The sequence below is a fragment of the Etheostoma spectabile genome, chromosome 2 (genome assembly GCF_008692095.1).
Source record: "Etheostoma spectabile isolate EspeVRDwgs_2016 chromosome 2, UIUC_Espe_1.0, whole genome shotgun sequence".
Lineage (NCBI taxonomy): Eukaryota > Metazoa > Chordata > Actinopteri > Perciformes > Percidae > Etheostoma > Etheostoma spectabile.
The window spans coordinates 19,933,949-19,958,768 of NC_045734.1; the positions used below are offsets into that span (position 1 = coordinate 19,933,949).

Here is a 24,820-nt window from a genome sequence, read left to right on the forward strand (position 1 = left end):
ATATATATATATATATATATATATCTGCGTCCTTGAGTATGAATGAAGGTGCCTTTAAATAAAATGTACTATTATTATTATTATTATTACATGTTATTACATATTATTATTTTACATCATGGATTAGTTCTGCTGGTTTATATACTGTCATCCCACAGTGCAGGTTCATGATTCAACATCTCACTGTTTCAGTGCCATACCAGCACCATTGATTTCACTCTGCCTTCATGCAAGTTTGAAGCACACACATCAGACATAGATACATGATGTTCATGGAGTGGATTCATTCTGTGCACAGTGAGCGCCGCACTTTCGCTGATGTTTTTCACTGATAAGACTGCATCCAATTCCATTGTACATGTACAATGACAATGAGACTATTCTATTCTGCCACTTTTCATTGCTGAATCTGCTCTGTGTGTGTGTGCAGGGGTTTATTTACAGTACAACAATATCAGCTTCAGCAAAGTATGCATAAAAAATCCTGGTTTTAATGCTGATGCAGGTCCCTTTAGAAAAGCATTGAAGCTAACCTGTCTTGATTTAAAAACAGAATAAAGTTACTGTCTGTGTTTTGATATATGTTTGTTAAGATGGCAGGTGAGTGGCTCAATGGTTGGCCGTGCTAGTCAGTTATGTCCTTTCTTTGTGAAGTGGTAATGCCTCTGCCTTGTCTTTTGTTTTTTTCCAGTTACAGAGCAGTCCGTAAATAAACTGTCCGTAAAGGTGTGTTGTGCCTTAACCCATGTGATGGACTGGTACTTCAAAAGTACGTCAAAGGTTTACTGCCAAACCAGAATGAGAGGTTATAGAATATAAATAGATTGGTGGTTGTTTATTAAAATTTGTCTTGAATTAAAAGTCTTGGCTCTGGAAATATTACTCTAAAAGTTGTCTTTACGTGAATATGTGGATAGCACAACACCAAATAATGGATCAAGAAGTGAGTCAGAGATTGCATAACAGTAAACAAAAAAGAACAAACATCACATTAGTTTACATAGTTGGTCTTTTTTGCTTCGTTTTTCTTATCTTATTTCCTGAAAGGTTCTCTTCAGCATCGACAGAAACTCACAAACATATTTAGCTAATGTCACAACCGGGCTAACAGTATCGTCCGATTGTGTGCATAAGACCATTATTTGAAAATATATTACTGAGTGCTAATCTGAAATGTTATGTAAAAAATCCCTCAGATGTATTTTTTCTCTAAGCCTTCAGGTGGGAAGGTATCATTTGTAAAACCTGCCTTGCGGGATAGTTTTTGCAAATCTCTAGAATATGAAATACATGGATGGAAACGCTAAGCACTTTTACCAGAGGCTATAGCAAAATGCTCCTTTCAATGCATAATTGATTTATTTAAAGAATGACATTTATACACATACATGTAGATTTATTCAGAAATAATTCACATGTTGAGGAGAACAAGGTAAATCAAATCATTTAGTGTGAGCCGACCGCAGGTGAAGGCAGCACGTGAAGGCAGTGGACAAAGAGAGAAAGAAAAGAGATGAAGAGAGAGCTGATGCGACTTTGCTTTGTTGTTGCAGGACCTGTTGTTAAACAAATTCCTAGATGGTTCAGTGCTTGTCTTTTGAATCTTACCTAGAAATTGTTTTGTGGCTGCAATTGCCATTGCCCGATGTGAGTCGAGTGCAGATGTGAGTTGCGCATGCTCAGATTTAAACAGTTTATGGCAAAGTGTCATGTGTCATACTGAAATTTGTGAAATCCAAAAAAATAATACACTTTTCTCATTACAAATAATAACAAAAGATGGAATTAATTTCAAAAATGTTTTAGCCATCTATGACTGTTTGATTGCTAACGTTAGCTCAAAACGCCGTTCAACTGACAACCTTTGTTGTGTTTGATGCTAACTTGTAGCCAGCAGTGAACAAACCTCGTTAAGTAAGTCCATTTTTACTGTATTGACATTACAGAAGTCTCTCGTTAGTATCTTGTATGCTACTTGTTGCAAAGTGAAGCATGCGCAACTCAAATCTACACTCGACTTACATCTGACAGCGACAGTGATATCCAAAAGTTAAATTGGTCTCAACTTTTTGCCAATTCAAAATAAGTGGATAGACCCGCTTTTTTCCAGACTGTCTGACAAATGATGACAGAATGTGAATTAATGCTCAGCCAGCCAGTGCCTCACTGTATTTGCATTATGCACGGCCATACTATATTTACCTTTCATCAAATTGCTTGAAAATGACACCAGGCTGCTACAGTATCACCATACAGACTTCTAAAAACAGACTGCTCGCTTGTAACTCCACACAGGGCGACATAGCACTGCATAGATAAGCCAGTGCTAGTGGCTGAAAACTGACAAAACACCACGGTAAATATCAGCCTGCATGCTCGTAAAAAACAAAATAAGATGTGTTCCCAAAATTAAAAGTCAAATACCTCCCAATCAAACAAATATTGAAATACTTGAATATTCAGATCCAGCCATATTACGCATATTAATACATACTTGACATAATTACCTCCAATTTGGGGTGTGATATACCAGTATTTCTTTCCAACTTGCATTTTTTCCTAGAGCTGTGTGACTTTGTTGACCGGTCCTTTAAGCACCATACATTATCACAGTGAAGCAGAAAGTAGAGGGCTGACGTAGCGGCTTCTGTTTATAGATCTATTTGGTGTGTCTATCTCTAAAACAAATGTTCTTTGGTTTACCCTCCCCTGCCTTCAATCTCTATCTTGCTCTCCCTCCTTTTTTCCTCCTTCCTCGTTTCAAGATTTATCGCTCTGCAATCCTGAGGCCGGGAGGTCCCTGCTTACCTCTGTTTGTCGTTCCCACCCTCCAACTCTTTCCTTGTGTACCCCTTTTTTTCTACATTCTTTCCCTCATTCAATCACTTTTTACCCCAAGCCCACCGCCCACCATTCGTCCATCTCTTTCACCCTTTCTATCTTTCTGGATCCATTTCCACTTTTCCCCCCTTCTGGTTAAGAACAATCCACCCTTTGGGCATGGGTCTGGCAGAAAGAGCAATGGGGCACAGTGGAGCCAGTAAAACCAAAACAAATATGACTAGAACTCCCATTAATATGATTTGTCAGTGTTTCTGTCAGTTTTTCTTTTCAGGAATAGTAACAAAAGCGGCAATTTATACTTTCTTTGTTGCTGTTAGATTAGTATAGTACAATAGAATGTTTCTGCAGGATCTGCGGGAGAATACCAAATTGCAAGTCTACGAATTTTTAGTTGAATCATGAATAGATCACAAAGGACAGCAGCTGGAGAGCTGGATTAATGGTTTTAATTGTTTTATGTAGGTGCCTGGAGACTTGCAAATGACACACACATGTGGTTGTTGTAATGAAATAGAAGCTTGCTGTTCTGTATATGTAAATATAAAAAACATAAGCTTGTGTTGGCAAAAATGCAAACTGCTTACACACAAGCCAATTAATGCATGCTTGAATATGCTGAAGAACTATTAAGTCCTCATACAAAAACAAGATGCTAAAATACACAAAGCACAGTGTTAGTTCCTTGATCAAAATCAGAAAGATAGTATTTCAGGATGTTGGCTTTCCACTGAATCTGTATTTTAAAGGCACTAGATGCTAGGCATGTGCATCTCCGGTCTGAGGCTGATATACGTCTCGATGCATTGCCGACGATCTGATTCACACCCTATTAAGATGTAATGTGATTTGACACAATTTAATTCAATGCAATGCTCTTCAATGCGATATAATGCGATTTGACACAACACAAAATAATATGATGCCATGCAATTCAATATGGTGCAGTTGATTTCATTTCTTAGGTTTTTCATTAGCAAACAACAAATTGTGTTGGTAACCAGCCTACATTGCGCTTTCACAAGTTGGCAGAAATACTTTACTATAACTTAAAAGCATAATTAAAAGCACATTTAGTCAATAAAGAACACATTTGATTATGACATATTGACAGATATTATGTTAATATATTTTGATATCACAATTATGCTACCATTTGAGAAAAATATTCAAATAAAAGTGCAGAGGACTTTGATTGATTAAGATATATACTAACAGAATTTCTGTCAAATATGCTTGACAAAAAGTGATGTGTGAATTTGTGACTTTGTATCAGCCTAAATGTCTAAAAAGACATCGAGAGTGACACAGGCGTCCATGCATGAGACATGCATTACATACTATGAGACTCATAATTAGGCAAGAGGATGAGAAGCCAACACCTAAGCCTGCAGTCTTAGAGGGCCACTGAGGTACAAGGGCCCCAAATTAGCAATCTCAGCTCATAGTTTTTTAGCTCCAAAAACTCTAAACTCAGCTAGCCAGATCCACTCGTCTGGCTATCCAGCGATAGAGCTATAACCGCGGTTAGCAGCAGCCTCGAGATAAGCCAATGAGAGCCAATAGTAGTTTCTCAAAATGATTAATTAGTTCAGTTTAGATAAGGTTTTACTGTGACACTGGAGACCGCAGTATTAGACAATTTGATCATGGGATAATAATTGCAGTTTTGCTGTAAAGCTGCCTTTTAAATGATAATAATAATTACATTATTTAACTAGCCAGATCCATACAACTTCATTTCAAATGTTTTTTTTTTTTAAATTACGCATGAATAGACTTAATTTACAGCAAATCAAGAATTACCATAACTATTGTTTCTGACATAGAGGTCTAAAATAATTGCATTAATTAACGGAGGGCCCTGACCTTCAATGTTATGCTTGGACCTTCAAATGTGGCACTATGCAAATCTACACACACACATACATACAAGCACGCACATACACACACACACACACACACACACACAATCACGAAGACATGCAGTCATCTGACATGTCTTGCCTGGCTCAGTCTAATGCCAGCTGTCACTTTGAGATTTAAATGGATTAAAATGATCTCAAAACTGTTGACACAAGGCTTGTACAGGACACGGATGACATGTTAAATAGATGATAAGGCCCCACCGTGCACACAGAAGACCCTTGAACATTAAATCCAAGTACCCAGAGAGTAAGACTGAGCAACTCTGGTTTATTTTCAATTGTTACATAGCCATGGGGACTGAAAAAGACAAGTTATCACCACACACCAACAAACACATCACTTATTTAATAGTCCTTGCTAATTAGCTTAAATTAAAATTGAAAGAGGATTGGAGGGACACCACGGGCACTTTATCACACTGTTTGATTGGTATTCTGTGTTTGCTTGGACTATATACTACAACTTGCTTTTCCTAATACATTTAAACAACTTTCCCTGTCTGTTTTAACACCCCAACTTTTTAACTCATTCACCACATTTTTCTATACATTTCATATCACTATTTCTAGAGTTGTTTAGATGCCAATACATCGTCATCGTGAACTTGCAATTAATCACAAATTTTTATATGTTCTAAATGTCCCTTGATTTCTTTTTGTCCCATAATTTCTCCTCATTTTAATGCTCTTCGGCTTGCTTTGTGCCAATTTTTTTTTTCATTGAAAACTGCATTGGTATATACAGTAGCCTACTGTAGTGTTATTTCTAACGTTACTCTTTTTGCAACAGCATGTTAAAATAGGTACAAGGTTTGCTTGGCCGATAAGAACGTTAATCTCGCTGTAAAAAAATTGACGTTGTTGAAATGGTATTGCGTTAACGCAATAATGTGTTTAACTCACAGCACTACTTTTAAGTAGTTTGTGTTCTTCTTCTTCTATGACGGATAAAACTAGATAAAAAAGAAAAGTTAAATATGGCGTTATCCTATGTATGTATTTGTTCATGTTTTACAAAGGGTTTAACCTGAGCCAGGCCATACAACAGTGACAACAATCATATCACCACTATACAGGGGTAGTAGTATACAGACTTACATTTGCCAGGTAGCCATTAGTCTGGCTTACCAGATGTACAGTACGGGTATGAAGCATAACATCTGAAAAGTCTCTCATGAACAGGATGTATAACATTTTCCTCTCCTTCCATCTATTTGTCTATCTATTTTGCACTGGCCCCATTTTCGCGTCCGGGACAGAGTGCTTATCCCCGCCCAAGACACAATAAACAACCCGGAGCGTTTTTTTCCTCCAAACCAGAATGATAACTCAAGCAACCAGACCATAATCAAAAGCAGCAAGAGACTAGGTGGCAAGACACTCCAAATAAATGATAATGTCTCTCTGTAACTGCTGGATGTGTAAATAATCAGTTGTTTGCTAACAAGTTCAACTTACCGCCAGACAAGTAGACTGGTTTGATAGGATGTGGCATTTTGGACTGTAAGAGACACAGGGAGAATTAGACAGACCAGGGATTGGAGAGCTGAAAGCTTTTTTGTTAAATTGACAGCTAAAAGTATCTCCTGTTAAGCACATGTCCATGCCATTTAGATAGAGATAGACAGTCAGTGAGACAGGCAATCACAGAGATATAAGCAGGCGAGCTAAAAGCAGTTATCAGGCAGATGGCGAAGATGAATCAACTAACTGTTGAGATTGATACTGTATAAAGTTAGACTCGAGAGACAGACAGGAGTGCTGAAAGCTGTTATTAGAGTGATGACCAAAGACAAAAAAACAAGCAGATAACTTATGAACCTTCAGTCCAGACCTGTTTAGGCTGACAGTCAGACAGGTGAGCTGAGAGCTGTTTTAGGACGCATCTGTACTAGTGGCTGTGATGATGAGCTAGTCCACAGTTTATTATTACCTGACTAATAACTCTGGCTACCTCAGGCTGGCAGCTCTTTGCCTGTTTTTATAATCCAAGTAAAATTTACTATTAAATATTAACTGAATTAATGGCACCGTGGTGTATATTATGTCAGCTCACAGGAGGGAGCATGATGCATGTGCCGATGGACAGATGGACAACACAGAGAATGGGAGAGGGAGTTTAAACAGAGACGTGAACTGAGCACAAAGTAAACATCACAAATAATGTATTTTACTTGTGAGTAAATGTTATATGTGCTCACCAAACCATATTTTGAATTTCTTATAATGATATTCTGCTGGTGCTACCAGTACAACAGCTGTCACCAATTGCATTTAGCATATTCAAGGATTTTAATTTTCTGGTCATTTTCTCTGTTTAGCAATTGGCTAGCTGTGCAGAGGAGGGAAATAAGTCGGGAAAGCCAATCTTAATGTATCACGTATCTTGAGAGATATCCCCAAATTAATAATTTTAAATGGTATTCAAATATAGTTTTGAATCTATTTCACTGTTTCTCATTGTTAAACTGTTTCAATTTGAACTTTCAATGGGATTGTTTTAATGTTCTCCCTGTCTGTGCCTGAGGATCTTTCATTTTGCTTGAATTATATTACTATAATGCACATACATTAACATAGGCTAGCTGATGTCAAAAATGTGGTATGTGTTTCATATGGCAATGCTTTAGGGCGCTTTCATTTTGAATTGTTTAATCAGTGGGCTTATGCAACATTATCATGTGAGCGTGGTGTTGGATGATGTTAAGGCTTATCTGGGGTAGCTTGTTACAACACATCCAGATTCCACACTAGAAACTTTGCCCCCCCACACACACACACACAAACACTTCACAGACTGTTCTATAATTCCATCACTGATTGGATTTCTTGCATCAAACAATGTAAAAGATGATTTATGCATCACCTGACGGATTCATGCCTAAGACATGAAACGAATAAAGTTCCGTTCTTCAGTGCAAAAAACTTTTCAGTATAACTCCAAAAAGATGAACATCAAACTAACATTAAAATGTGAAAACATCAAACATCACTGAAGATCAGAGCTTTCATGATGAGAAATAAACTTTTAATGTCGCAGAAAACTAGCTGAAAAGGCATATAAGCAGTATCTCTTTACAAGTCAGCTTTCATAAATATGTATTGTCAATGTACACAAGGGTTTTTATATAAAAACCAGTGTTGTTACTATGGAGGAAATATTTATTCATGATTCAATTTGAAAGTCCAAAGAGAAAACGAAGCGAGATCAAATTAAAAATTATTATTTTACTATGCTACTAGGAAAAATCATGCCACAATAAAATTTAAAAAAGAAAAACGAAACATGAATGCTTAAACTGAAATCTTTGAAATCTTTTATTTATTGAGAGAAACATCAAATATGAAACTCAAATAGAAAAAATGGAAATATTGAAATTACAATCTCAAATAGAAGAAAAAAAAGAAATAAATCATTTTAGTTTAGTCTTTGGACTTTATTAAATTTTATCTTTTGAATTTTTAGAAATTGCCGTTTGACATTTTAAGACTCAACTTTTCAATTTTGATTTAATGTTTTGCTTTTCATTTTGACTTGACACTTGACACACACTCAATGTAAATGTGTAGGCGTGGCCAAAAGGCTGATGGGAAGGTTGAGAGACTGCCAGCTGACAGCGGGGTCCCTGAGAATCACTGGCTGGCCACCAAGCAGGCGATCCCAGTCGCAACAAGCTGGCTTCACGTCAGACTGGAGCTTTCGTCCTTTATTTCACTACTAAATTCACATCTTAGACTTTTTTTATGCAAGAAATTAACTGTGTAGAGTTTGAATATGGGCAGCTTTACAAAAATGTATGGCAAATTGCACATTTTCTCCGATGTTGACGTAGGACTCGAGAAGCTCCAGTCTGACGTGACAGCTAGCTGGTGGCAGCCGGGATCGCCGGCCAGTCAGGCTCGGACACCCCACTTTAAGCTAGCTAATGAGGCCAAGCAAGCCTGGTAGCTAAACTGCAGCCAGATGCTCCTCAACTGTGCTCCCCAGCAGTCATCTACCCCTGCTGTCCATAAGGTGCCTCTGCACCCCTTTAGTTTCAGACCCTCCAACCAGCCTTTAGCTCACGTCTCCTCATTTACAATGAAAAGCGTCAAGTCAAAATGAAAGCCAAATATTAAATCGAAATTGAAAAGTTGAATCTTAAAATGTCAAATTTTCAAATGTAAAATTCAAAAGATCAAATTGAAAATTGAAAATTATAAAGAGCAAAGACTAAAATGAAATTATTTCCTTTTTTTTCTATTTGAGATTTTAATTTAAGTACTTCCATTTAAGCTTTTCTGTTTTACATTTTGAGTTTCATATTTGATGTTTCTCTCCATCAATAAAAGATTTCAAAGATTTCAGTTTAAGCATTTATGTTTTTTGTTTTTTTTATTTAATTATGGCATGATTTTTCCTAGTATCATTGATTTTGCACTCAATGGTGTAAACCGTGATTATTGTTGATAACTTTCAGGTAGATTCGACAATATCTCATTAAGGAGGACAAGCCATTATTGTTACCTGCTCCTACAATAGGTTTCACTTAAGCACCACCAGTCATATTGTTTGCCTTCAATCAGCGGATTTCTAAATAGACATTTGTTTAATATGCAGCAATTAGTTACAGCCCTCATTTCCATGCGTTTGCATACTAGTGTTTAATCAAATAAGATTTTCCATCTATGATTCTGCTTCAGCAATAAATGAATGGGATCAGTCCTGTTCATGCACACTGCCCATTGAACTGGAAGGATTCAAAGCACATTACATCTGCCATGCTTTACAGAGCACCCATCGCTTTAAACAGATTGGAAAGATAATATATCTTTCCACACGCCCCGTTGCCAAAGATTCATCCAGCATACATGTATTATGACACAGATGAGAGAGGCAATTCAAAATAAATTGTGTGGAGCAGCCATTTGTTGTTTGGCGTCTTTGCCACCTGACTGTATGAGTGGGTGGTGTATGTCTGTTTGTGTGTGCACCAAGGCTGCGATGTGTACGTCTTTGCAACTGAGAACTCATTTGGATGGTTGTGTGTGTGTGTGTGTGTGTGTGTGTGTGTGTGTGTGTGTGTGTGTGTGTGTGTGTGTGTGTGTGTGTGTGTGTGTGTGTGTAAATCAAGAATGTATGTATGTGAGTATGCTGTACAATACCCACATGAAGACCTGTTTGTCCCTGCTTTTGTTGTGTATGCTGTTTATGTGTGTTTTCTGTGTGTTCCTCACGCTGGTGCGGCAGTTTATATTTGTGATCACCTCAAGTCATCCCTTGGAGTCCCTCAGTGCCCCAAAATAGAGCACAGACAGGTGTGACATATTATAAATTTGGTCTCGACTTGCGTAAGCAGACCACAAAACAATGAATATTTATTCATAACAAATAGCAAAACAGAGAGAGAGGGTGTGAAAGAGGAAGATTGAAGGTGAAGAGGAAGAAACAGGGGAAAAAAAGTGGATTTTTCCATTGCAACGGATCAACGACTTTTCAATTTTTAAACACAATTCTCATTTGGAATTCAGACCAGAATGCGGCAAGATATTAATTTGGGGAAACCAACAGAGAAATTGGGTCACCTGTGAGCCATTTATTTCGCACCGCCAAAAACAAATAAGCAATTTAGAAGAGAGAGGGAGAGAAGTGAAGGGAAAGATAATAAATAGAAAATCATGTAAGTGTAGAGTTATAATGGAAGAGGGAAGGAGAAAGGAAAGGAAAGTTGGTTTAGATTGTGAGTAGGATGGTTTTACTTACTAGGAGGAAGGTGGGGGACAAAGACAGAGAGAGGGAGAGAGAGATATGGAGGTGGATTTTGGAACTTAGTATGAAAATGGCAGACATGGGGTTAGCATTCATTGCAACACACAAACCCTTGAGTGCGGCGTGTGGCTCAATCAGATTCTAAAGTGGAGATAGAGGTCAGGGTCACAGTTGCATTTAGCTCATTTATGTTGATAATTATTGCATTTTTTTGCACATAAACACACACAGCTGGAACAAGCAAAGACACTCACAGGCAAGATGCTGTCTTGAATAGATTATGCAAACTAATGTAGAATATCTCAGACAGGCAGAAGAAAGGGAGTCAAGTGTGAACTGTGAAGGTTGATACAGGCTAAGGCTGTATTGACTGGTGCTCAGAGGGGTGAGGGTAATGTAGGGGCTACAGGGGAATTCTAAAAAAAAGCAGAGAGCAACTGTGTGGGGCTCTGGCAACTGAATGTTTATCAGTATGGGTGGATTTCTTTGTGAGACTGTAAGAAATATACAACTTTCTGTCTTAGTCATCTTTCTTCCTCTTCCTCTCTCTGTAGGACAGTCCATTGATTCTTCAGTCGGACAGAAATGTGACTGTCAATGCTAGGAATGATCAGGGACAACTGACTGGTCAGCTAACCGTGGGTAAGACACACACACACGCATGCACACGCACGCTCACACACGCACACGCGGGCACACGCACACACACACACACGCACACACACGCACACACACACGCACACAATACAAAGACGTGTCCACACGTATTACATTGCCAGGAAACATATTCTTTTAAAACATCCTCCAAACCAGATCCTTTCTCCAAGACAGTTATATTGTTTTGTTTGTGCTTGGATTCCTAAATGCATTTTACCTCCATCTGTTTACCAAACAAAATGTTTTTTTCTTTTAGTGTATCTCACTGAGGCTGACAGCCATGCTGTTTTCTATACAAAAAAAATATTTTTAAAGCTCTCATTGGATTAGCGAGGGCCCAGTGTCTTACAGAAGATGTCACTCAGAGGATATATGACATGTATAATATGATATTTTCTTACAGGACTCAATCACTAGAAACAAGTTAAAGAACCTGAATGAAAAGATCTTAACTAATCAGATAAAAATGTGGAAATCCTGAAGAATAAGCCAGAAAATCTGTGTATACCATATTGCTTCATTAAATTGTCTACGTCATTGTGTGGTTTTCTTCCTATGGTGATCAAGGGAGAGTGATCTGGATCACTGTAAGTCGTCAAAATAACTTGGTTCTGCTTAAAGCAGAAGTGTTTCAGTTTTTTTGGTGCCCTCTGGTTTTAGTGTTTTAGTGTTGAGGTGGTAAAACGTAGTCTTGATGGTAGAGAACTATCAAGCTATATAAACAAAACTTTATGTCCTACTCCAGTCACATGTATGTAAAACTACTCTGTTATGATCAATATTTTGTTTACCATTGTTAACTCTCATAAAAAGTCAAATAAAAGTCTGAAAAGTGGACTGAAAGCATATCTACCTCGATCTGGCCTGACCCCTGACCATTGTGCTGGTGCTTGCGGTTGGTTGAAACTTGTTTGGTGACTACATTCTAGCGACCAGTAAAAGTGCTGCATGCGTTTAGACATATTAGTATGGTAAGTGTATATAGCATCTTTTATGTTGTTTGTTAGCTTGCAAGCTTGCTCTGTAACTGGCAGTGGCTGACAAACGTTGATTATGTTTTTGATGTCTGTACTGCCAGTCCACTCTGTGCGGGAGATTTCAGGTTTCTTTGCCTGTGTTGTGTCCAAATCGTTGCCCTGTTGTATAATGTTTCACATATTAGACAGAAATTGGTTTACAAAATGTGTAATGTTCAACTCGTTTAAGAGCATAACAAAAGAGGGATGTCCACACCGCAAGTTAAATAAAAAAAGAAATTTATTAAAGACAACTAAAATTAAACTACTGCATGTGATGTCGGTAATCAGTATGGTATTTTGTGTCTTGAATGATTTGGGAAAGTAAATGCTGTCAACTGTAATGGGACAGAATCCCCTCTCCTTTGCCTTCAGTGCGGCTTACCACAGGGTTCCATCTTGGGTCCCTTGTTATTTGTATTGTATGTTAATGACCTCCCTAATGTCTCAGATAAACTTTCTAAAATCTTATTTGCAGACGATATGAGATGAAATATTAATAAAGGTAGTTAAGGAAGAACTTGACAAGTTATCTACTTGGTTCAAGTCCAACAAACTGTCACTCAACATAAAAAATATTAAGGTATTAAGTCTGATACATTTAAATCTTCAATGAAAATTCAAATTGATAATATCTCCATTAAAAATGTTAGATCTGCTGGTTTCCTCAGCGTTATACTAGATGATTCTTTATCCTGGAAACCTCACATTAGTGCCATAAGTACTAAATTAGCCAAAGTAGTTGGAATACTAGCAAAACTCGGCAAACTGATTAATAAAAAAGTTGCAATTATATTGTATTATTCAATGTTGTACCCATATATCAATTACTGTAATGTTGCTTGGGCTAGCACCCACCCAACTAAACTGGAATCTATTTGTCGACTACAGAAGCAAGCTTTAAGAATAATATTTTGTGTAAATCATACACCCCTCCCAATCATTGTTTGCTCAGGCAAGTATTCTTAGTGTTTACCAAGTGAATCAACTTCAAATTTCTTTATTCGTTTATAGCTCTATAAAAAAGTTATTTCCCCAGCACTTTTGTAATATTTTTACTTTTAATAATGAATTTCACCAGTATCCGACTTGTAATAGTTGTCTTATTAGGCCTCCTTAACTTTGTACAACTCAAACACAGTTTAGTGTATTATACAGTGGGTCAAAGATATGGAACAGTCTTCCCACTTCACTCATTGAGCTTTCTAAAGAACAGTTTAAACAGAGAGTAAAATTGTTTCTCCTAAGTTTTCTGAATTTTCCACACGGGTTTGTGCTTTAAATGTAATTTGAAATCGTTTTATACAAAGAAATCTTTTTTTTTTTTTACATAATAATATATAAATTGTTTTTGAATTGCTAAATGTAATTGTTTCTATGGAGATTGCCACTTGTTAAGTCCCTTGAGGGTTTTTCGGCAATTGTACATCACATCTTTTTGTGAAACATATAACACTGTTTTTATGTTTTTGTAAAATAAAATAAAAAAAATAAAATCAAATTGCACCAGCCTGCCCGGAGGGAGAGTGAGACCAGACCTCATGGAATCACCCTGGTTAATAGACTCAAAGCAGGCCAGTCCCCCAACGACGTGGGAGGAGTCAATAAATTAGGTACCTGAAAGAGACAGACACAAGCCAAATAAACATAAAAAAACATTATTTAAGTGGAGGGGAACTTTAAATAAAGCTCATTGGTTTTTTTCCTGTAACAGCTGGCTCAATGTTATCAGTGTTCAGAAAAAGAGTTTCAGTTTTATTACATCACTTATTTTAAAAGGCTTGAGGGCTTTGTTTTGTTTTATTTTAGTTGTTTACATGTTTTGTGAAAGAATTAAATTACTTCACATTGTGTTTTGCTGAAAATATTATATAAAATAAATAACAAATAAATAAAGCTTGAGGGCCCACTCATAAAACTGACACATGTATCTTCATACTGTTAGCATGGCACTAAAATGAACACCATATTTACCGATAATGCCACCAAATTGTAACATAAAGTCAAGTTGTACTGGACATATTGAAATCACTGGTATACTGTCAAGGGTGCCAGTATAACCAGAAAGAGTGAAAAGATGAATCAGCAGTTGCTCAGTGAGAGAAGTGTCCCTCGATGCGTTGTGTTGGCTGGTGTAGTTTGATCAGAGACAAGTGAACAACCTAATTTCACTTAATTTCACGTAACAGGATAATTGATTGATTATTTAGAGATATATGTAAATCACATAATTCTAATAAAACTAAAGTTGAAAGAGGCTTGGTGCTTAAAAAGCACCATTAGAATGATTGACTTGTAGAGAACTTGTACTTAAAACTGGGAAGTTTATTACGATATTACGATGGCAATGGTTGGAGTTCAGAGCAGGTTAAATACAAATCGGAGATAGCAGTAAACCTTTGTTCCGTTTTGGTTGGGATTTAATATTGTTTCTTTCTTAACCTTTTTATTACAAACGTTCAGTAGCCACCGGTCCGCACTAAGCCCCTGAACATTTCCTCGGGGGTTGGAACCCAAAGATGAGATTTTTCTTTAGGCTTGTAGTCATGCTGAAATTCCATTAACTGCCTTAGAATATGACTGGACATGTGCAATTTAGGTTGAACATTCATGTAATTTGGGAAAGTGAATGTAGTAAGTCCGAGTGAGTTTACCAATCGTATCTTGTTTCTGCATTCATTCCTGGACTGTAGAGTTATTTGTATATTGTTATGGATTCCTGTCTGTATCCTTATCATCATGGAAAACAACATCAGCTCCTTCTGAGTTCTTAACTGTGGCCTTTCAAACACTTGCCACTTGTCAGAGGAGAGTGCTGTTTAACACATGATTTGTGCCAGTTAATTGCCTTTGCAAGGGTTTGTTCTTTTGAACTAGTAAAAACCATGACAGTTGACTATTGATATTGATCAGCTTTGTAGACTTCCTACTAGCTTTTTCATGCCGTAACATTAACCACAAATGAAATTCCTGCTGTTTATCTGCTTTTCTAATCCTGCGCATAAGTGCTTGTCACATAACTGGCCAATGCTTTGTGTCATGAGGTATTTGCAGTGTCCGTTCGCTTGAGGCCCTCCACTTCTGCTTCCTGAGTTACTTCCTCAATGAATATCCAGATGAATCTCTTCCACAAGTCTGTGTGTCACATGTCGGTGCTGACCCTATAGGCGCTAACTTTACTCACTGAATGGCATCAGTCTCTCACGGCTATAGTTATTATTGCGTGAGCAAAGGAGGAAGTGAGGTGACGTGTAAGAGCTCGAAATTCAGTGTAAGATGGGGTCGTGAATGGGTCAAACAAACGCAGGACTTTCACTCAGGAGACCGAGGTTTGTGTACCGTGTGAAACCAAAAGTCAACTGTCATTTTGAAATTGACCAAGTTTTAGTCCATGACGTCACATTATGTCCTCATTTTAGTAGTTTCACTTGACTCATTTAAAACTGCACCCATTACCTTTAAATAGAATGGTCACATGATTAATCCACCACCGTCAGTAGAACGTTCCTATGTGTTTTGGGAGTCTCTGGAAATCTACCTATAATGTTGTTGACGTATGAGGATATGTTGTTCTGTTTGGGTTTGAGATTTGGCTGCTTATTGATGTAGTCAGAAACATTTTCAGATATAATTTGACGAGCCATAAAAGTGTGTGACTGTGTGGTTGCGTTTGGAAATTAAACATGACATGCATCGGTGTATTTAAGCCTTTCACTACTTTCTTACTGAAAACATTTGCATATTTACAATTAATTTTCCACATCCCACCTGACTCAGCAGCTATTCAGATAACAAATCTAAAAGACTGTGTATCACCAATAGAAAACAGAATAACAAATCATAATGAATGGATTGGCCTTTAGACTCATCGGGATAACTTTTTCTTTTGATGTCCTAACCTTGTAGCATGTATGGTAAACGTGCTTGGTTTTTTATAAGTTGCCATCATAAAATGAGCAAACACATTTGTTATTTTGGTTGACTAAATGAAAGTATCATTCCTTAGACCTGGCTTTATGTATTTGGTGGTGATGTCAGAATTCAGGATGTATAGAAAATCATTGCCATGTAGCATTTACAACTTGACAGGTGAGGTGAACAGTATTTTCAGGAAGAAGGCTTCTTTCCACCTCAGTCTCGTTTGATGCAAACATAGACATTCATCTCCTGTAGGCTGGCCTGGCACTTCTAACGTCTTCATACGCACACACAGTCTTTTCCGTTCTGACACTTTGAAGGTTTGAAATCCCTGACAGCTCACCTCCTGCTGTTTAAAACTCCCTAAAGCTGCTTTCCTCACCAAGAAAAGCACTTTAATGTGAATGTGTGTCTGACTGAGTGTGTGTCTGCGTGCCGATCTTGCAGTCAGCTAAATCAGTGTGTTTTAAAACGAGACAGCCGGACATCCTACTGCAGCCAACTTCGTCAGGCTTCTACACGATGTCATGAGGAGTGTTGAGTGACCTCACTTGTGCGGTCAGACACAGAGTCACGCTCTAGTGACTGCACAAATGTTGAAGATGCACTTGCATATAAATACTACATTTTCTTACTGATGTTCCCTTTGTGTCACACTTATGCTCCCATAAACGCAAATTGCACACATACCTTTACTTTCTGTCACACACTTACATTTGCACCCATCTCCACACAGGAGCCACAACTATGGGCTGAGATTCCCCAGACACAGGGAAACCTGCCAAGCAAGTAGGAGTTCCATCAATAACCACTTTGTGGCATACAAACACACACACACACACACACACACACTAAAGACTTAATGGCTGGCTGATGGGATGGGATGGGACATAATGAATCCTCCTGGGGAGCTTCTTCTATTGGGCTCAAGAAATCCCTAGGTTTCCTCCTGCCACTGCCTCCTGTTACCTCTGTGCCTCTTTTAAATGTGCTGACACAGCAGAACATTTAAAACACACACAAACACACACAAACACACTCCTCTCTCTTTCTTCAGGATCCTCATGGGGATACTCAGAAATCCTGAAAGTAAGACGGTTATTCCTCCTCAGCAGACAATTGCCACATCGGAAGCGGAAAAGTTCCACCTCAGTAAACCCCTCATTAGTATTCACCACTGAGACTCAACAGAGGAACAGCTCGTACAGCTCATACAAGAGGTACAGGATCATCAGGGTCAGTGGTATGGAAAGGTGAAATGCCCATAAACTTTTAGACTTGTACATTTACATAGAATATAGAGATTCTGGTGTACTGACAGCTTATTACATAATAGATTGTAAAATAAATTCTATTTTCAGCTGAACAGAGGGGTGATAGAAAGACCCCTGTGCTATGGTAAAAGCTCTGCATCTGGGGACAAAATTAAAAAAGAAAATCTGTCAAGATCTTACCTTGATTACCTTGACCAAGATCTTAAGTTTTTCATGAGGTTAATATGATGTATTGGTCAATATAAATTAGTAGACATAATGTAGGTCAACAAAATATCATCTTTGAGTGAACATTATTCAACATTGCTCATTTTTGTTAGGTGCTTGATATTTATTTGCATATTAACATTAAAAGGTAACTGATGTATGGTAAACTTTTAGAACCTCCATACCAGAAATCCTGCAGGATAGTTCTCGCCATTGTGTTGATTAAAACAAATTCTTTAGGGGCCATCTTACGACAGAGAGGGTCTGAGTGCATGTGTTGGCCTTGGGCCTCCCATCTCCGTTTTATTGCTCTCACTCTTTCTTTCATCCCCCCATCCCTTCTCTTCCTCTCCATCCTCTCCGTCGCTGTCAGCTCATTAATGTGAGTGAGAACCTGTCATCTTTGTCTTCTGAATGGCCCCCCATAAAGATGATAGGTGAACTTGAAGTTTTGAAGCCATACCCTTTCACCCGCCTAGGTGATGATGTCTCCGCATTAGAGGCGGTCTAGTGGTTTTGAAACTGCATCCTCTGAAGGAAAACGCCACACGCCATGGAATTATCATGACAGGAACAGAGATGTTCCTCATTCAGTTCTGATTGGCTGAGCAAACTTAAAAAAGGTTAGGGTTAAAAGTAAATAACTGATATAAAATAACACAAAACGTATACAAGTCAAACTTCTACTAAGAGGTTGTCTTTTAACGCTCCTCAGTAAAGCACTAAACACAATTGCTTTATGTAGCTAAACAGAGTATAACTAAGTGTTGCACTAACACATACTCAAGGAAACCACTAGAGAACAAAACTATGGTGCCATTCATTTATCGTATATGTGTCATACAGCTTTTACTCAATGTTTTGTCTCAGAAACACTAGTATTAGTAATCCACTTAAATGTGTTATGGCGTTTTTCCATTAATGGTACCTGCTCGACTCGCCTTGTCCGCGGTGGCCTGTCCTCCTTTTTCAGTTGCAGATTAGTACCGCCTCATGCATGAGGCAAGCGTGGCTGGTCATCATAGCAGGAAACTGCCATGACACACACACACACAGAACATCAAAGGTGTGTTGTTTTTGATTCTCAGTATGGGGCTGTTGCCAGAAGACAAATTAGTTTCAAAAGAAGCTGGAGGCAGAAAAAAAGAAGAAGAAAAAAACTATTTAAACATGGCAGGTTTGTTCAAGACACCCCCGTCTGTCGCTAGCATTGATGGCGCAGTGAATAGTGACTATTCTCTCTGGAACCTCGACTGAGGTGGTACTAAAAAATCGATCTGTTAGCAGGTACCAGGGACTTTTTTTTGTAATGGAAAGCCAAGTAAAAGGCGAGTAAACTCGAGGCGAGTCGGGCAGGTACCATTCAGTGGAAAACCCCCATTAGTAATGCCTGCTTTCTCTAGAAAGCAACAATACAGTAATAACAAGTGAAGATTGTTTCATGTTCATTAAAGCTTAATGCTCATAATACCATGGAGCATAATATTGAGTAGGGCTTAAACTGACCAGCTTAATTACTATTTACTGCGTATTTCCTATTCCCCGGCTCTTTACCTGCATGCTTGTCTTTTGGCAAAGCTGGCAGTCATTACAGCCTGTGTGTTTGTGTTCTGGCTGTCTTATTGACTTTTCATTTTATGAAGTGCATGGTGCTGATCATGAATGTTCGGTAACACTTTGTAATTACCATCATCATCATTTTTTAATTATAGCCCGATAACTAATACATGTAATGTCTGTAACAATATTATTGTTATAAAGTGTTACCGAATGTTCTTTTTCTCCCCAAGAAGGAGAGGTATTGGTAGCACTCATTACCCTTGTGCATGTGTTATTTCATGGGGACAGTTGTAGCTACAGAAGCCAACTGCATTTTGGGAAGTGCTTGTGAGTGTATCTGCATGTGTGTTTGGAAAGTTTGATATTGGTTAGTGAGAGACAGAGGGACATTCACTCATACACCTGCCGCAAAAACAACCTCTCCAGCTTTAAAAGTGACTTTGAGCACTCAACCTTTCCCTCTCTCCCTTCCTTCATCTTTCATTCAACACACTCCCACACTTTCCCTCTGTCTTTCTCTTGCGCTTTTCCTTATCTTTTATCTTTGCTCCCTTTCTCATCCCCTCTTCCTGTATTCTGTTGTGCCATTTTTACCTTGCACTCCCCCTTTTTTAATCATGCATGGACCTCATTTCTTAGTAAACCAATGAATTTCCCGCTGACCTTGTTACCTTCTCCTAAACTCAGGCTTACATTTATCACTTCATTATCTTTACCTTTTATCACTAATTATGTTCCCTTTTATCTAGGTGGAATCAGTCACCTCATTTCTCTGGCATTCAGCTGATGTAGCTCAAAAAGTGGATTATAAAAGCAGCAAAATTAGGAGACTGAAAGCAAAGGCCATATGGAGTAAAAGATGGTTAATGATTTGTGGTAAGAGAAAGTCTTTAATGTGTTGTTGTTGACACTTTATTGATGGATTTGTGGATTTATAACTGAAGAATATATAGAGTTTAATCATATTTAGTTTTCATTCCATCTCCAAAACATGGCGTTGCTCGAGCAGTTAAACAGTTGAAAGTCGGCTAAAATTGGTTCCTGATTACTGTGTGCAGTGAGCACTTGCAAAGCCTTGCATAAAATTCATTTGTTCCATTACACACTGTCTAATTATAAATCTACATCTTTGCAAATCCCCCTCTGAGAAACAAATGATGTACATAACAATCATATTTCGCAGTGATCACATTTTCAGCTAGAGTGAGATCTTTCTGGCTTGATTTGGCTGGCTGATGAACACAGATATTCTAGTCTAGTTGTATCTCCCTCTCTCATCCAATCAGCAAAGTTCAGGCAGCACGTCTTCCTCATTTTATACTGCCTCTCTATGATCAAATCAATGGCTTTAATGAGGCAATTAAAAATACATAGAGCTTTGCATTAACAAACTGGGATACACTTAAAGGGCCATCAAGGACTCAATAAAGGCATAGATTTACTACTATTGTTGTCGGTTGTCTTTATGATTACACTTTAACTGCACAAAGGCTAATTATCTTCATAGTGTTTCAAAAGCAATGTTGCAAATATTGTTTTCATGGCTTGTTCACATGTTTTTGTGTCACAAAATGGACTCAGGTTCTTTGTATCCCCAGTCTTGATATACACCCCACGCAGTCAAGTTTGGTTTGGTTTTAAAACTGTCTCAGCAAATGTGCACTTTCTTTTAGTAGACAGTTAAAAACGAAGATCTGCTTGGAGACAGTCTGTTCTTTGGGATAATTCCTAGATTATGAAACAAAAGATAGACAAGGTGCAGTTTCCACCCTGACAGTAGGCAGGGAAGGAGGGATGCTGGCACCTGTGTTGTGTAGTACTGGCCGACTCTTCCTTGTCGGGGCAACCGTGCAGGGCCCATTGGGCCAATCTTCTAAAGACGTCCGCAGCGCACTTCTCACTGTCCGACAGCCTGCCCTTTTATCCTGTATCCAGCTGCGCTGTCCAAGCCAGTCCCACTGCACGTTAACCTTCACGCCCAAATCATGTCTCTGCTCTTCCCTTGTAACGTGTAGCCCTTTATCACCACAGGTCCTGTTTACATATCCATTCGCCCGCTCTCCCACAGGCTAAAACAACGTTGCAGACGTTTTCTGGCATGTATAGTAGGAAGCCTACGCTAATGTTCAAATTGATAAATGCCGAGCTTTGCGTAGCAATGCGCACATGCAAAGCCTAAGTCTGTTTAGGTCATACGCACGTTTCATAAATGAGGGCCAATGTGTGTTTATGTGTGTGAATGTTTATCTGATGAGCAGGTGACACCGTGTATAGCAGTGTACCTCGGCCACAGTGTATGAACGTGTGTGAATGATTCCTCTATTATGTAAAAGTGCTTTGAGTAGTCGTTGAGACTAGAAAAGCGCTATATAAATACAGTCCATTTAGCTGTCAATCTCACATCTGTTTTAGGAAATGCGCTTCAGGTGCATTTGGAGAGTATCCTCAGTATCCGTGCCAGGCGAGCAGAGCAAACAACAAAGAATCAAGACACTCAAGACTATTCACAGTAAAAATGATATGCAAAAAACACTAGCTGCCTGGCTACACTTTGGGACTTTATGTGTACCGTAAGGAAAGGATTTATTGGACTATTTGAAGTTATCCTTCTGCACCAATGACTATAGCTAATGTAAGCTTCACACTGTGTGCAGGTTTTTGGACACAATAATAAAATGACAGATACATAGTACTTGAAGAATGACAGCGCTCTCCTTTCCTCTGGTATTGCAAGCATTTACAATAGAGGATTGCAGGTTGTGATGATGATAAGTGTAATAAAGTATATTTTTTCTTTCTCTTTTAAATAAAACCCATTAATTATCAAACCACTTTCTACTGCATTACAAGTGTCCATCATTGGAAGTGCACTAATGAAATCTCACATAATCACCATTTCTCTAACACACACTCACAAATTAAAGACAAATAAATAAGACAGTATAATTTAAAAAAAAACTGAAAATAGTAGGCAAAAGTGTTTGCTTTCTTTCTTTGGACTTTGTCCTAGAAGCATAGATTACATTTTGCATTTTATTGTAAGGTCTTGTTTTATTTGGTCCGCGGTCTGTATCTGCGTCGCATTTTGGGCACTAGGAAATGTTTTATCTGTTAATTAAGTATGTATTGAATGAACATTGTAAAAGTTACCCAATTATTTTTCTGTTTATGCATCAGAAGGAGTTATATGAGCGTGAACAATAACCATCTGTTTTTTTCTGGGTTAAATAAAAGTTCATTAAAACATTAGAAAAATGCTTGGTAATGCAAGTCAAATAAGAACAGTGTCCCCTTCAGGCAAAAAGTAAGACTTAATGTGTCTTTATGAGCGTGAACTGTTAACTGCAAGGATAGCAGAAAGAATCACTTTTATTTATGTCATAAAGCAACAATATACTATCTGCACAAAATGACATTGTCAGGAAGTAAGAAAGGTTGTTGTGTTCTGTCCAAGTAATTATTAAATTTACAGTCATCTTGCCCCAGAGGTCAATCAAAAAAGTGCATTGGTTAGTATTTCCTAAATAAAGTGTTATAGTCAATCTTTATTGCAAAACAGTTAACAACCAGCAGTAGTGCAAGCTGACATAAGGTTTTCTCTGGGGCAAATAATGTGGAGTAGCACATTCTTTTTCTTGCATTGTTTTTGTTAAAAACAGGAATAATGCAGAGATCAGCATGGTTGAAAATCTGTCTCAAGGTCAAGACAATGACTCAATATTCCTTTATTCATGTTTTGAAAGCAAACACTTATAACTGTGTGCATTTTTTGATAAAAGAATAGAATATCCAAGCTCCCTTGTAGACTTGTATTGAATTGTGTACACCACTACTTTACATCCCCTCAGGCACTGTTGCCATGCTACGTTTACATTGTATTCACCAGGCTGAAATCCAGGGGGGGCTTTCAATAACTGCAAATAGTGGAATATGTTAAATCAATTTTTGAAATTTGTTTATTGCAGCGTAATAATGTAAATATAAACATATAATAAAGGAAGTGAAAAAGATGACGACATGTTAATTATGTGCAGGATGCACAATACAACACATACTTGAATCACATCACAGTATTTTATTTAGATTTCCTTTAAATGAAAATCATAACCGTTAATTTCTAAAGAGCTAGCAAGTTAATGAAATGAAATGTAGTTTACCAAATAAGGTTTCCTGTCTTCATTAAAAGTAAGCCCTAAGCTAACAATTTCACTAATTGTTTTAACACTGACAGTGGTTGTTTGGTTGTTTTTGGGGCTTTAGATTAGGAATATGTAGAGATTCACAGCACAACCTTTGCCTGTCTTTTCATCTGCAGCTCCCATCATTTCATCTTCCCTCCATCCCACAGCTCTGACTCCAGGGATCAGGTTGATTAATGTAGATGACAAACAGCACTCATTTATCTCTCCCTCTGTCTCTTTCTCTCCTCCTTTACTATATTAATGACTGTAATCAACTCTAAATAAATAATTTGTGTCCCTCAGTGCATGGATCTCACCCTCCCACCTGTGGCAAATTCCAAAGTTGAATTAAAAAATCCATTGCAATGCAGTTTCTTCCTTTCTCCTCAGTATTTCCCTTCCTCCCTTTCACACCATTCTCCGCATTTATCTATCTCTCTTTCTTTTGAGAGACACCTTGAAGGGATTAAAGGTGTGCTGTGGCGCAGCAGAGGGCCTGTCTGTCTTTTTGACGGGTAGGTAGGTGACCCGCTTGTTTCCTGCTGTTGCATCATAGCCATGTTGCAAGCTGTTTACTTTCAGAAGGCCAAACTAATACAGTTGCTTTCTCTTTTGCCCTCTTCTCTGCCTCTTTATTCCCTTGCTTCTCGAACAGTGCCGTGTAGCACTTATCTCTCAAAGTGACAGTGGCTCACTTTCAACTCCATTCAACTCGTTGATGTAGCAGGTTGGCTCATAGATTGACTCCTAACTGTGGGTTTGTGGTGTTACTTACGCACAAGGAAGGAGGGTTGTTGAATGGCTGACGTTCCGACAAGGATGGGCCATTCTCCTCTTTTGTATGCATTTTGGGTGGGTGTGTATCTTTTCATCACAGATATAAATACACACATTAACGTTTTTAAAAGTTAAGTAGTTAGTGGTGGTCTTGTATTGGACTGCATTATGTCAATTTCCATTTACAAACAAGAGGGGAAAAAATACTAGAAACAATTCTGTACACCCCTACTAATTCCAGCCGGAATCAACACTTCATTATGAGGAAGGATATATTGCAGGGTTTTTAAAAAATATAGCAACTTACCTTGTTCCTTGTGAATTAATAAAAAGCAAACCTTTTTGGGAACTTCTGCAGTGTCATTAAGAGAAAGACATACTGTGATACACTACTCAGCTGAATATCAGTAACATTTCAGCCTAAAGGTAGCAAGAAACTTCAGCAAAAAAACTTTGAGGGAAGTGATGTGTGGCTCATCAAGTCTCTGAGGTATGAACAAGTTTCAGAGATAAGCAAATACCAGCCTTTATAAAAATGTGTAGCAACAGGTGCGCGCTATCTGGTTAGCCAGGATCTAGTTAAGTAGTAGCATGACATGATTACATCTACTTGGTTGTCTTAATACATCCAACATTTATTTTTAAAAGCATTACTTATTAATATATGCCAGTGTGAAGTGTTAAAATGGACATTGTTGTTGACTGTTGATGT

At 38.0% G+C, this 24,820-nt stretch overlaps 1 protein-coding gene across 1 annotated transcript in view; it reads left to right on the forward strand.

The window, feature by feature from the left end:
* The window catches only part of LOC116698496 (zeta-sarcoglycan), a 372,560-nt gene that overhangs the window by 282,151 nt on the left and 65,589 nt on the right, over positions 1 to 24,820 (forward strand). Inside the window, exon 4 of the mRNA XM_032530441.1 lies at positions 11,073 to 11,160. Coding sequence (XP_032386332.1) covers positions 11,073 to 11,160 — 88 coding nt within the window. The remainder of the gene's footprint in view (positions 1 to 11,072; positions 11,161 to 24,820) is intronic.